The sequence below is a fragment of the Oncorhynchus clarkii genome, unplaced genomic scaffold (assembly GCF_045791955.1).
Source record: "Oncorhynchus clarkii lewisi isolate Uvic-CL-2024 unplaced genomic scaffold, UVic_Ocla_1.0 unplaced_contig_9975_pilon_pilon, whole genome shotgun sequence".
Lineage (NCBI taxonomy): Eukaryota > Metazoa > Chordata > Actinopteri > Salmoniformes > Salmonidae > Oncorhynchus > Oncorhynchus clarkii.
The window spans coordinates 295,047-309,181 of NW_027261131.1; the positions used below are offsets into that span (position 1 = coordinate 295,047).

Here is a 14,135-nt window from a genome sequence, read left to right on the forward strand (position 1 = left end):
GAGATAGATAAATATATAGGGACGGCAGGGTAGCCTAGTGGTTAGAGTGTAGAGGCGGCAGGGTAGCCTAGTGGTTAGAGTGTTGGACTAGTAACCGGAAGGTTGCAAGTTCAAACCCTGAGCTGACAAGGTACAAATCTGTCGTTCTGCCCCTGAACAGGCAGTTAACCCACAGTTCCTAGGCCATCATTGAAAATAAGAATTTGTTCTTAACTGACTTGCCTAGTTAAATAAAGGTAAAATAAATATATATAAATATATATAGAGAGAGATAGAAGAGAGTGATATAGAAGAGGGGGAGAGAGAGTGAAAAAGAGACAGAGGGAGAGAGATAAATGTACCTTCCATTTCCTCCGAGCAGCAAACTTCTTAAACTTCTCCATGTTGACTGCAGACTCCTTCCTGCTGAGAGCCTGCTGGGAGTCCTTTGGCTGATTGGACAAACAGGAACATATACGACTAATCAGATCAATAGATTACATCCACTTATCAATACTGTTTATATTGATCATATTGTGTATCATTCTGCTACCCTTCGTTTTCAAGTAGGATTTTAGGAAGTGAATGAACACTAATTCCCTGTACGAAGTGAATAAAGAAATAACTTATCCTGTGTGTGTGTGTGTGTGTGTTAGACAGACCTTGATCCAGGGATGGAGCAGACTATCCTGGATGGTCATTCTCTTTCTGAAAAAGACAGGACAGTCAGGGTTAGGAAGGGAACAGGGGTTAGGAAGGGAACAGGGGTTAAGAAGGGAACATGGGTTAGGAAGGGAACAGGGGTTAGGAAGGGAACAGGGGTTAGGAAGGGAACAGGGGTTAGGAAGGGAACATGGGTTAGGAAGGGAACAGGGGTTAAGAAGGGAACATGGGTTATGAAGGGAACAGGGGTTAGGAAGGGAACAGGGGTTAGGAAGGGAACATGGGTTAAGAAGGGAACAGGGGTTAGGAAGGGAACATGGGTTAAGAAGGGAACATGGGTTAGGAAGGGAACATGGGTTAGGAAGGGAACAGGGGTTATGAAGGGAACATGGGTTAAGAAGGGAACAGGGGTTAGGAAGGGAACATGGGTTATGAAGGGAACAGGGGTTAGGAAGGGAACAGGGGTTATGAAGGGAACATGGGTTAAGAAGGGAACAGGGGTTAGGAAGGGAACATGGGTTAAGAAGGGAACATGGGTTAGGAAGGGAACAGGGGTTAGGAAGGGAACAAACAATTAATTCCCAACACCGTTGGACAAACGATTAACTTAAAACACTCCTGGACAACTCATGGTGCACACACTATACTGATGTCACACACATCTTACTCTCGTTCACACACACACACACACACACACACACACACACACACACACACACACACTATGGTTCCTCTTTCCCTACTCCTCTTAACAGACCATGACTGTTTAATAATAGACCAAGAGCAGCATCACCACAGCAACCCAATCTTCAGTCGGCTGTTGCCTAGGCAACCTCCATTAGGGCTGCTGGGGTGATGATAACACCGTCCGTACTACAGTCACGGAGCTCTGACAGTAGCCTACATCAGGTATAAATGTACATTAATGCAGGGGTTTTCAACCTTTCCTTGTCCAGGGACCCCCGGCCAGGCAAACCGGCGACACAGGGACCCTGAAAATGTTAGCAAAACATGTTTTTCCGCCAAAATGTCGTACCTTATCATCAGGTGAATGATAATGGCAAGGAGAAGGAATTAACATTTTAAAATGAATAGATTTGGTAGATATTTTATCATTATGTTGACCTCCCCACAGGTCATCGGAAGAGGAAGTGTAAACTATCCAGTCTATTAGCTAGAAAGGTAAAGGTCTGGTAAACTATCTAGTCTACTAGCTAGAAAGGTAAAGGTCTGGTAAACTATCCAGTCTACTAGCTAGAAAGGTCTGGTAAACTATCCAGTCTATTAGCTAGAAAGGTCTGGTAAACTATCCAGTCGACTAGCTAGAAAGGTAAAGGTCTGGTAAACTATCCAGTCTACTAGCTAGAAAGGTCTGGTAAACTATCCAGTCGACTAGCTAGAAAGGTAAAGGTCTGGTAAACTATCCAGTCTACTAGCTAGAAAGGTAAAGGTCTGGTAAACTATCTAGTCTACTAGCTAGAAAGGTCTGGTAAACTATCCAGTCTACTAGCTAGAAAGGTCTGGTAAACTATCCAGTCTATTAGCTAGAAAGGTAAAGGTCTGGTAAACTATCCAGTCTACTAGCTAGAAAGGTAAAGGTCTGGTAAACTATCTAGTCTACTAGCTAGAAAGGTCTGGTAAACTATCCAGTCTACTAGCTAGAAAGGTCTGGTAAACTTTCCAGTCTATTAGCTAGAAAGGTAAAGGTCTGGTAAACTATCCAGTCTACTAGCTAGAAAGGTAAAGGTCTGGTAAACTATCCAGTCTACTAGCTAGAAAGGTCTGGTAAACAATCCAGTCTACTAGCTAGAAAGGTAAAGGTCTGGTAAACTATCCAGTCTACTAGCTAGAAAGGTAAAGGTCTGGTAAACTATCCAGTCTACTAGCTAGAAAGGTAAAGGTCTGGTAAACTATCCAGTCTACTAGCTAGAAAGGTAAAGGTCTGGTAAACTATCCAGTCTACTAGCTAGAAAGGTCTGGTAAACTATCCAGTCTACTAGCTAGAAAGGTAAAGGTTTGGTAAACTATCCAGTCTACTAGCTAGAAAGGTAACGGTCTGGTAAACTATCCAGTCTACTAGCTAGAAAGGTCTGGTAAACTATCCAGTCTACTAGCTAGAAAGGTCTGGTAAACTATCCAGTCTACTAGCTAGAAAGGTCTGGTAAACTATCCAGTCTACTAGCTAGAAATGTAAAGGTCTGGTATACTATCCAGTCTACTAGCTAGAAAGGTCTGGTAAACTATCCAGTCTACTAGCTAGAAAGGTAAAGGTCTGGTATACTATCCAGTCTACTAGCTAGAAAGGTCTGGTAAACTATCCAGTCTACTAGCTAGAACGGTAAAGGTCTGGTAAACTATCCAGTCTACTAGCTAGAAAGGTAAAGGTCTGGTAAACTAATCAGTCTACTAGCTAGAAAGGTCTGGTAAACTATCCAGTCTACTAGCTAGAAAGGTCTGGTAAACTATTGGCAGCGTAGAGACATGATTTTGAAGATAGTTTCCAGCAATTCTATAACGTTTGGCATGGGCCTGAGAGACACGGTTTCCGTTTTAAAGATCTTTTAATTCTATGCATTTTGCTTTGTCTAATCAATGGACCTTGAATGGTTTTGGGCCTTCCTATGCTCCTGACTGCCTATATTTGATTTGATTGTAAATTCTCATATATGGTATTATGTAATATATTTAGTTCAGTATGTTTTCTGCATGCTTTCTATCATCTGGTCTTGGTTGTTTAAAGTTGAGACTGTTTTTCCATCCCCAAAAAGACCACTTAAACGGCCCGCCTTAGAATTTCTCTACAGAGGAACCCCTGTAATGACAAATTTCCTCCATTTTGAAGGGATAGTTTGAGATTTTGGCAATGAAGCCATTTATCTACTTCCCCAGAGTTGAATAAACAGGATAGCATGCTAACTGTTCCTGTAGACTTCAAGTCATTGCGCTAACACTAGTTAGCATTGGCTCGTGAAACTACCTCTTACCATTTTTATGTCTCTGCGTCCAGCATGAAGGAAGTTATCTACAATGGTACTGTGTTGTAGCTAGCTATATTCATAAAATAAATAACTTTTCACCTTAAAAAAAATAGCCAATACGATTTTTCCCCAAAAAGTATTGAATAAACTGATGTACCTCCTGCAGTACCCCACAGACTCCAGCTTGAAATCTCTGCACTAATGTATAGAGTTGAGAACATTGAGCACACGGTGTTTAAGTGCAGAGCAGTGTACATGCACACTCCGGTTCAGTGGCATGTTTCAATACATTCAGGACCGAACCAAGCACATAGTATATACAGATGCCTCGCCTGTACAATGTTAGGGATAGGGGTCAGAGGTTAGGGTCAAAGGTTAGTGTAAGGTGATCATGTACTTTGGGTCTTTGATAAGCAGCCGGGTGATAAAGTCTTTGGCCAGGAGGCTGGTGCTGCTAAAGAACTCTTCATCGAAGGTGTAGTCCACCGCCGACACGTTAGCTAAAGTCTCTTGCTTATTCTCCCCCAAGAACGGCGATGCACCACTCAACCTGAGGGAGAGAGAGAGAGAGAGAGAGAGAGAGAGAGAGAGAGGGTGAGAGGGTGAGAGGGTGAGAGGGTGAGAGGGTGAGAGGGAGGGAGGGAGGGAGGGAGGGAGGGAGGGAGGGAGGGAGGGAGGGAGGGAGGGAGGGAGGGAGGGAGGGAGGGAGGGAGGGAGGGAGGGAGGGAGGGAGGGAAGGGGGAGGGGAGAGGGAAGGAAGGGGGAGGGGAGAGGGAGGGAGGGGAGAGGGAGAGAGCAGGGATGAAGGAGGGAGGGGGAGAGAAAGAAAGATAGTGACATAGGGAGAGAAAGAAGTTGAGGTAGAGAAGTTTCCATACATTCCAATAACTTCCCACATTTAGACTGAATAACGCTGTAAAAGGATTACAGTGTATGTTTGTTTCTCTGAATGTATAACAAAGAAGATGTTTTATAGGTGTAGTTATGGACAGATATCTATCAGAGGAATTGTGAGTTATAAGTCAAACAGTTGGTCAGGTGTCAGGAATGTGAAGCACCAAAGTCTCTCTCTCTCACTCCATATCTGGGAAATCATCAAAATGGGAACGGTCCTTTCCAACATTTAAACGGTTGTGAAATAAGATGACCAGGCAATGCAATCAAACAATTAGCATAAATAGTCACACATTTACATGCTTGCTGGTAGTCATAATCATCTATAAACAACATTGACCACTGAACTTTGGAAAGAAAAAGTCACGCAGTTATGAACGTAGCTGCTGCTTTGCTCTCTCCCTCACCTGTTGTCTCTAACTGAACGATCGGCTATGAAATGCCAACTGACATTTACTCCTGAGGTGCTGACCTGTTGCACCCTCTACAACCACTGGTTATTATTTGACCTTGCTGGTCATCTATGAACGCTCGAATATCTTGTGGAACAGTCTGGCCTTACAATGGCTTGCAAAAGTATTCCCCCCCTTGGCATTTTTCCTATTTTGTTGCCTTACAACCTGGAATTAAAATAGACTTTTGGAGGGTTTGTATCATTTGATTTACACTACATGCCTACCATGTTGTTTATTTTGAAACAAACAAGAAATAAGACAGAAAAACAGAAAACCTGAGTGTGCATAACTATTCACCCCCCCCCAAAGTCAATACTTTGTAGAGCCACATTTTGCAGCAATTACAGCTGCAAGTCTCTTGGGGTCTGTCCCTATAAGCTTGGCACATCTAGCCACTGGATTTATGCCCATTCTTCAAGGCAAAACTGCTCCAGTTGGATGGGTTCCGCTGGTGTACAGCAATCTTTAAGTCGTACCACAGATTCTCATTTGATTGAGGTCTGGGTTTAAACTAGGCCATTCCAAGACATTTAAATGTTTCCCTTAAACCAATCAAGTGTTAATTTAGCAGTATGCTTAGGATCATTGTCCTGCTGGTAGGTGAACGTCCATCCCAGTCTCAAATATCTGGAAGACTTAAACAGGTTTCCCTCAAGAATTTTCCTGTATTTAGCTCCATCCATCCATAATTCCTTCAATTCTGACCAGTTTCTCAGTCCCTGCTGATGGATGGTGTTCTCGGGGTGATGAGAGTTGTTGGGTAAGCGCCAGATAGTGTATCCAAAAAAATGGCCAAAAAGCTCAATTTTAGTCTCATCTGACCAGAGTACCTTCTTCCATATGTTTGGGGAGTCTCCCACATGCCTTTTGGCAAACATCAAACATGTTCGCTTACTCATTTCTGTAAGCAATGGCTTTCTTATGGCCACTCTTCTGTAAAGCCCAGCTCTGTGAGGGTACGGCTTAAAGTGGTCCTATTGACAGATAATCCAATCTCAGCTGTGGAGCTGAGGGACACATTATTCCATTTCTGTTAGTCACATGTCTGTGGAACTTGTTCAGTTTTTGTCTCAGTTGTTGGATCTTGTTATGTTCATACACATATTTACACATTTACACAAGTGAGAGGCCGTTTCTTTTTTTGCTTAGTTTATATGCATGCACCACTTTGCCGTTGTTAATTTAGAATTTTTTGAAACAAGTTATTTTTCCATGTCCATTACATGAAATCCAAATAAGAATCCATTTAAATAACAGGTTGCAACAAAATAGGAAAAATGCCAAGGGGGGGTGAATACTTTTGCAAGGCGCTGTAAATACTCTAATAATCACCACCCGGCACAGCCAGAAGAGGACTGGCCCCCCCTCAGAGCCTGGTACCCCTCCACCCGGCACAGCCAGAAGAGGACTGGCCCCCCCTCATAACCTGGTACCCCTCCACCCGGCACAGCCAGAAGAGGACTGCCCCCCCCTCATAACCTGGTACCCCTCCACCCGGCACAGCCAGAAGAGGACTGCCCCCCCCTCATAGCCTGGTACCCCTCCACCCGGCACAGCCAGAAGAGGACTGCCCCCCCCTCATAACCTGGTACCCCTCCACCCGGCACAGCCAGAAGAGGACTGCCCCCCCCTCATAGCCTGGTACCCCTCCACCCGGCACAGCCAGAAGAGGACTGCCCCCCCCTCATAACCTGGTACCCCTCCACCCGGCACAGCCAGAAGAGGACTGGCCCCCCCTCATAGCCTGGTACCCCTCCACCCGGCACAGCCAGAAGAGGACTGCCCCCCCCTCATAACCTGGTACCCCTCCACCCGGCACAGCCAGAAGAGGACTGCCCCCCCCTCATAGCCTGGTACCCCTCCACCCGGCACAGCCAGAAGAGGACTGCCCCCCCCTCATAGCCTGGTACCCCTCCACCCGGCACAGCCAGAAGAGGACTGCCCCCCCCTCATAACCTGGTACCCCTCCACCCGGCACAGCCAGAAGAGGACTGGCCCCCCCTCATAGCCTGGTACCCCTCCACCCGGCACAGCCAGAAGAGGACTGGCCCCCCCTCATAACCTGGTACCCCTCCACCCGGCACAGCCAGAAGAGGACTGGCCCCCCCTCATAACCTGGTACCCCTCCACCCGGCACAGCCAGAAGAGGACTGGCCCCCCCCATAGCCTGGTACACCTCCACCCGGCACAGCCAGAAGAGGACTGGCCCCCCCTCAGAGCCTGGTACCCCTCCACCTGGCACAGCCAGAAGAGGACTGGTCCCCCCTCAGAGCCTGGTACCCCTCCACCCGGCACAGCCAGAAGAGGACTGGCCCCCCCTCAGAGCCTGGTACCCCTCCACCCGGCACAGCCAGAAGAGGACTGGCCCCCCCTCAGAGCCTGGTTCCTCTCTAGGTTTATAATCTCCACCCGGCACAGCCAGAAGAGGACTGGCCACCCCTCAGAGCCTGGTTCCTCTCTAGGTTTACAATCTCCACCCGGCACAGCCAGAAGAGGACTGGCCACCCCTCATAACCTGGTTCCTCTAGGTTTATAATCTCCACCCGGCACAGCCAGAAGAGGACTGGCCACCCCTCAGAGCCTGGTTCCTCTCTAGGTTTATAATCTCCACCCGGCACAGCCAGAAGAGGACTGGCCACCCCTCATAACCTGGTTCCTCTAGGTTTATAATCTCCACCCGGCACAGCCAGAAGAGGACTGGCCCCCCCTCATAGCCTGGTAACCCTCCACCCGGCACAGCCAGAAGAGGACTGGCCACCCCTCAGAGCCTGGTACCTCTAGGTTTATAATCTCCACCCGGCACAGCCAGAAGAGGACTGGCCACCCCTCAGAGCCTGGTTCCTCTCTAGGTTTATAATCTCCACCCGGCACAGCCAGAAGAGGACTGGCCACCCCTCAGAGCCTGGTTCCTCTCTAGGTTTATAATCTCCACCCGGCACAGCCAGAAGAGGACTGGCCACCCCTCAGAGCCTGGTTCCTCTCTACCTGGTACAGCCAGAAGAGGACTGGCCACCCCTCATAGCCTGGTACCACTCATAGCCTGGTTCCTCTCTACCCGGCACAGCCAGAAGAGGACTGACCACCCCTCATAGCCTGGTACCCCTCATAGCCTGGTTCCTCTCTCCCCGGCACAGCCAGAAGAGGACTGGCCACCCCTCAGAGCCTGGTTCCTCTCTAGGTTTATAATCTCCACCCGGCACAGCCAGAAGAGGACTGGCCACCCCTCATAGCCTGGTTACTCTCTAGATTTCTTCCTAGGTTTTGGCCTTTCTAGGTAGTTTTTCCTAGCCACCGTGCTTCTACACCTGCATTGCTTGCTGTTTGGGGTTTTAGGCTGGGTTTCTGTACAGCACTTTGAGATATCAGCTGATATAAGAACGGCTTGATAAATACATTTTATTGAAATATATGCATTAATATGTTAATATATATTTTTTTTATGAATATCACATCCACAGGATACACCATGGGTACAGTGACATGATTGGTTGCATTCGTCAACAATGCAGTTATACAAAAAAATACACACACGATTTTAAAAAAGACACTAAATACAAGATCAATATCAGGACCGATCACTGAAAGGGATACTGGTGACAGTTTGGTGTAATACATGAAGCTCTTCATTCGTCAGTAGGATTGTTGTACTTACAGAATATAGGTGATCACTCCAACACTCCTGTAACAACAGAGGAATGTGGATTATTACGCAACAGACATATAGAGATAAAAACACAGTCAACAAAACATTAGGAACACCGTCCTAATATGGAGTTACACCCCCTTTTCCCTCCTCAGAAGAGTCTTTATTCATCGGGGGACTCTACAATGTGTCAAGTGTTCCTTTGGGTGGTGGACCATTCTTTATACACACAACAAAACAGCAGTTTTGCAATTCTTGTGCTTCTCAGTATGTATCAAGATATATCCACCACCCAAAAGACCATCCAGACAACTTGAAACAGCTGTGGGAAGCATTGGAGTCAACATGGGCCAGCATCCCTGTGGAACGCTTTGGACACCTTGTAGAGTCCATGTCCCGACAAAATGAGACTGTTCTGGGGGAAAAGGGGAGGGGGTGCAACTCAATATTAGGAAGGGGTTCCTAATGTTTTGTATACTCAGTGCATGTATGCACGTGTGTGTTTATGTATATATACATACACTGTCTAAATATAAAGTACATCTGTCTCTCACCACATGTCTGCCTCCAGGCCGAGCGGTTCATAGTTGACTACCTCTGGAGCTGTAAGAGTTAATAAAACACACTATTAAGCCAAAAACACTGAGCCTAGAATGTAGGGTATTGTGTGTGTGTGTGTGTGTGTGTGTGTGTGTGTGTGTGTGTGTGTGTGTGTGTGTATATATATATATATATATATACACACACACTACCATTCAGAAGTTTGGGGTCACTTAGAAATGTCCTTGTTTTTGTCCATTAAAATAGCATCAAATTGATCAGAAATACAGTGTAGGCATTGTTAATGTTGTAAATGACTATTGTAGGTGAAAACGGCTGATCCATTCTTTATGGAATATCTACATAGGCGTACAGTGGCCCATTATCAGCAACCATCACTCCTGTGTTCCAATGGCACGTTGTGTTAGCTAATCCAAGTTTATCATTTTAAAAGGCTAATTGATCATTAGAAAACCCTTTTGCAATTATGTTAGCACAGCTGAAAACTGTTGTCCTGATTAAAGAAGCAATAAAACTAGTTGAGTATCTGGAGCATCAGCATTTGTGGGTTCGATTACAGGCTCAAAATGGCCAGAAACAAAGACTTTCTTCTGAAACTCATCAGCCTATTCTTGTTCTGAAAAATGAAGGCTATTCCGTGCAAGAAATTGCCAAGAAGATCTCGTACAACGCTGTTAACTAATCCCTTCACAGAACAGTGCAAGCTGGCTCTAACCAGAATAGAAAGAGTAGAGGGAGGCCTCGGTGCACAACTGAGCAAGAGGACAAGTACATTAGAGAATCTAGTATGAGAAACAGACACCTCACAAGTCCTCAACTGGGAGCTTCATTAAATAGTACCCACAAAACACCAGTCTCCGCAAAGAAAAATCCATATCCATATCTCAGACTGGCCAATAAAAATGAAATATTAAGATGGGCAAAAGAACACAGACTGGACAGAGGAAGATTGGAAAAAAAGTGTAATGAATAGACAAATCTAAGTTTGATACAAAGAACAACATTCGTGAGACGCAAAAAAATTGAAAAGATGCTGGAGGAGTGAACCATCTGTCAAGCATGGTGGAGGAAATGTGATGGTCTGGGGGTGCTTTGTTGGTGGTAAAGTGGGAGATTTGTACAGGGTAAAAGGGATCTTGAAGAAGGAAGGCCATCACTCCATTTTGCAACGCCATGCCATACCCTTTGGACGGCGATTAATTGGAACCAATTTCCTCCTACAACAGGACAATGACCCAAAGCCCAGCTCCAAACTATGCAAGAACTATTTAGGGAAGAAGCAGTCAGCTGGTATTCTGTCTATAATGGAGTGGCCAGCACAGTCACCGGATCTCAACCCTATTGAGCTGTTGTGGGAGAAGTATGACCATAAGAAGTGCCCATCAAGCCAATCCAACTTGTGGGAGGTTCTTCAGGAAACATGGGGTGAAGAGTTACCTCAACAAATTGACAACTAGAATGCCAAAGGTCTGCAAGGCTGTAATTGCTGCAAATGGAGGATTCTTTGACGAAAGTTTGAAGGGCACAATTATTATTTCAATTAAAAATCATTATTTATAACCTTGTTATAAATCATTATTTATAAACATTATGGCTATATCTCCTATTAATTTTGCAACTCATTTCATCAAATGAAATGTATTTATATAGTCCTTCTTACATCAGCTGATATCTCAAAGTGCTGTACAGAAACCCAGCCTAAAACCCCAAACAGCAAGCAATGGAGCACGTATGTTTTTCATGTATGTTTTCATGGAGAACAAGGACATTTCTAAGTGACCCCAAACCTTTGAACAGTAGTATATATATATATATATTCACAACACAACAAGGGTATTTGATGTTAAACTGATCTGATTCGCTGGTCAAACGATGAACATAACACACTACACACACACGGCTGTGGTGCACTTGGTTCGCCGGATAGACTGACCTACAAATTCCGGGGTGCCAAAGATGTTTTTGAAATCATTGCCAAAATCGATCTTGTGTGCCAGACCGAAGTCGATGAGCTTGATGCGAGGATGGGCCACAGCTCTGTTCAGTAACATAATGTTCTCTGGCTAGAGAGGGAGAGAGAGAGGGGAGGAAGGGGCATTAAACATGGAAATAACATCCCATAATGTAAAGCCTATCTAGGAACCAGCAAGAGAGAGATGGTGTTAGAGAGAGAGAGAGAGAGAGAGAGAGAGATGGTGTGAGAGAGAGAGATGGTGTGAGAGAGAGAGATGGTGTGAGAGAGAGAGATGGTGTGAGAGAGAGAGAGAGATGGTGTGAGAGAGAGAGAGAGATGGTGTGAGAGAGAGAGAGAGAGCGAGAGAGAGCAAGCGAGAGAGAGCGAGAGCGAGCGAGCGAGCGAGAGAGAGAGAGCGAGAGAGAGAGGGAGAGAGCGAGAGAGAGAGAACGAGAGCGAGAGAGAGCGAGAGAGAACGAGAGCGAGAGAGAGCGAGAGAGAGAGAGCGAGAGCAAGAGAGAGCGAGAGCAAGAGAGAGAGAGCGAGAGAGCGAGAGAGAGAGCAAGAGCCTACATTCCAGAGCCACAATGCCTCCTTCAGCAGACTATCTTGACTCCTGACTTAATCCTTTAAAAGCTCTTTAGACCAGCAGGTTAAAGAATGAATGGCTGATAGACTGGGAAAAGAAGAGACAGGAGTGGAATCAGATTGAATTAATGGCTGATAGACTGGGAACAGAAGAGACAGTTGTGTAATCAGATTGAATGAATGGCTGATAGACTAGGAACAGAAGAGACAGGAGTGGAATCAGATTGAATGAATGGCTGATAGACTGGGAACAGAAGAGACAGCAGTGGAATCAGATTGAATGAATGGCTGATAGACTGGGAACAGAAGAGACAGTAGTGTAATCAGATTGAATGAATGGCTGATAGACTAGGAACAGAAGAGACAGGAGTGGAATCAGATTGAATGAATGGCTGATAGACTGGGAACAGAAGAGACAGCAGTGGAATCAGATTGAATGAATGGCTGATAGACTGGGAACAGGAGTGGAATCAGATTGAATGAATGGCTGATAGACTGGGAACAGAAGAGACAGCAGTGGAATCAGATTGCATGAATGGCTGATAGACTGGGAACAGGTGTGTAATCAGATTGAATGAATGGCTGATAGACTGGGAACAGAAGAGACAGCAGTGGAATCAGATTGAATGAATGGCTGATAGACTGGGAACAGAAGAGACAGCAGTGGAATCAGATTGCATGAATGGCTGATAGACTGGGAACAGGAGTGGAATCAGATTGAATGAATGGCTGATAGACTGGGAACAGAAGAGACAGCAGTGGAATCAGATTGAATGAATGGCTGATAGACTGGGAACAGAAGAGACAGCAGTGGAATCAGATTGAATGTATGAGTAATATGTGTAGTGGTATGTAGTATATCTGATGTGAGTTGTATGTTTAGTATATGTATGAGTAATATGTGTAATGGTATGTAGTATGTGGGAGTAGTGTATCTGATATGAGTTGTATGTTTAGTATATGTATGAGTAATATGTGTAGTGGTATGTAGTATTATATAGTATTTGTAGTATATTGTATTATATATGATGCATAGTATTATACAGTATGTGTAGCACGAGTAGTATTATATAGTATGTGTAGTATTATATAGTATGTGCAGTATATGTAGTATGTGCCGTATATGTAGTATTATATAGTATGTGTAGCATGAGTAGTTTTATATAGTATGTGTAGTATTATATAGTACGTGTAGCATGAGTAGTATTATATAGTATGTGTAGTATTATATAGTATGTGTAGTGTGGGTAATATGTAGGAGGAGTGCATCTGATAAAGCTAGTAGTATGCAGTATGTGTAGTATGAGTTGTATGTATAGTATTAGGTAATATGAATAGTATACCTGGTTTGGGTAGTATGAGTAGTATTACAATATAAGTAGTAGTATGAAGTATGTGTAATATATACAGTATGTGTAGCATAAGTAGTATTATATAGTATGTGTAGTATTATATAGTATGTGCAGTATATGTAGTATGTGTCGTAAGTGTAGTATTATACAGTATGTGTAGCATGAGTAGTATTATATAGTATGTGTAGTATTATATAGTGCGTGTAGCATGAGTAGTATTATATAGTATGTGTAGTATTATATAGTATGTGTAGTGTGGGTAATATGTATGAGGAGTGCATCTGATAAAGCTAGTAGTATGCAGTATGTGTAGTATGAGTTGTATGTATAGTATTAGGTAATATGAATAGTATACCTGGTTTGGGTAGTATGAGTAGTATTACAATATAAGTAGTAGTATGAAGTATGTGTAATATATACAGTATGATGCAGTATGAGTAGTATATGTCTTGTTGTGAGAGTAGTATGTGAAGTAGTACGTGTAGCATATGTTGTATTATGTAGCATGTGTCATATGAGTAGTATTACGTAGTGTGTTTAATTTGTGTAATATGAGTAGTATTCAGCAGTATGTGTAGCATTGTAGCATGTGTAATATGTGTAGTATGTATAGTATTATGCAGTATGTGTAGTATGAGTTGTATGTATAGTAGTATGTAATATGAAATGTATGCCTGGTTTGGGTAGTATGAGTAGTATTACAATATAAGTAGTAGTATGAAGTATGTGTAATATATACAGTATGATGCAGTATGAGTAGTATATGTCTTGTTGTGAGAGTAGTATGTGAAGTAGTATGTGTAGTATTATGCAGTATGTGTAGTATGAGTTGTATGTATAGTAGTATGTAATATGAAATGTATGCCTGGTTTGGGTAGTATGAGTAGTATTACAGTATAAGTAGTATTATGTAATATGTGTAGAATGAGTAGAATGACTGGTATTATGTCGTATGTGCAGTATGAGTAGTATTATGTCTTGTAGTAAGAGTAGTATGTGAAGTAGTATGTGTAGTACATGTTGTATTATGTAGCATGTGTAATATGTGTAGTATGTATAGTATTATGC

The 14,135-nt window shown here is 43.9% G+C and overlaps 1 protein-coding gene across 1 annotated transcript in view; it reads right to left on the reverse strand.

The window, feature by feature from the left end:
- LOC139405149 (death-associated protein kinase 1-like) overlaps window positions 1–11,230 on the reverse strand; it is a 159,985-nt gene extending 148,755 nt beyond the window's left edge. Inside the window, exons 1-6 of the mRNA XM_071147569.1 lie at window positions 11,107–11,230; window positions 9,167–9,215; window positions 8,622–8,648; window positions 4,018–4,170; window positions 642–687; window positions 342–431 (exon numbers count right to left, since the gene is read on the reverse strand). Coding sequence (XP_071003670.1) covers window positions 342–431; window positions 642–687; window positions 4,018–4,170; window positions 8,622–8,648; window positions 9,167–9,215; window positions 11,107–11,224 — 483 coding nt within the window. The 5' untranslated portion in view covers window positions 11,225–11,230. The remainder of the gene's footprint in view (window positions 1–341; window positions 432–641; window positions 688–4,017; window positions 4,171–8,621; window positions 8,649–9,166; window positions 9,216–11,106) is intronic.
- Between the last annotated feature and the right edge of the window lie 2,905 nt (window positions 11,231–14,135).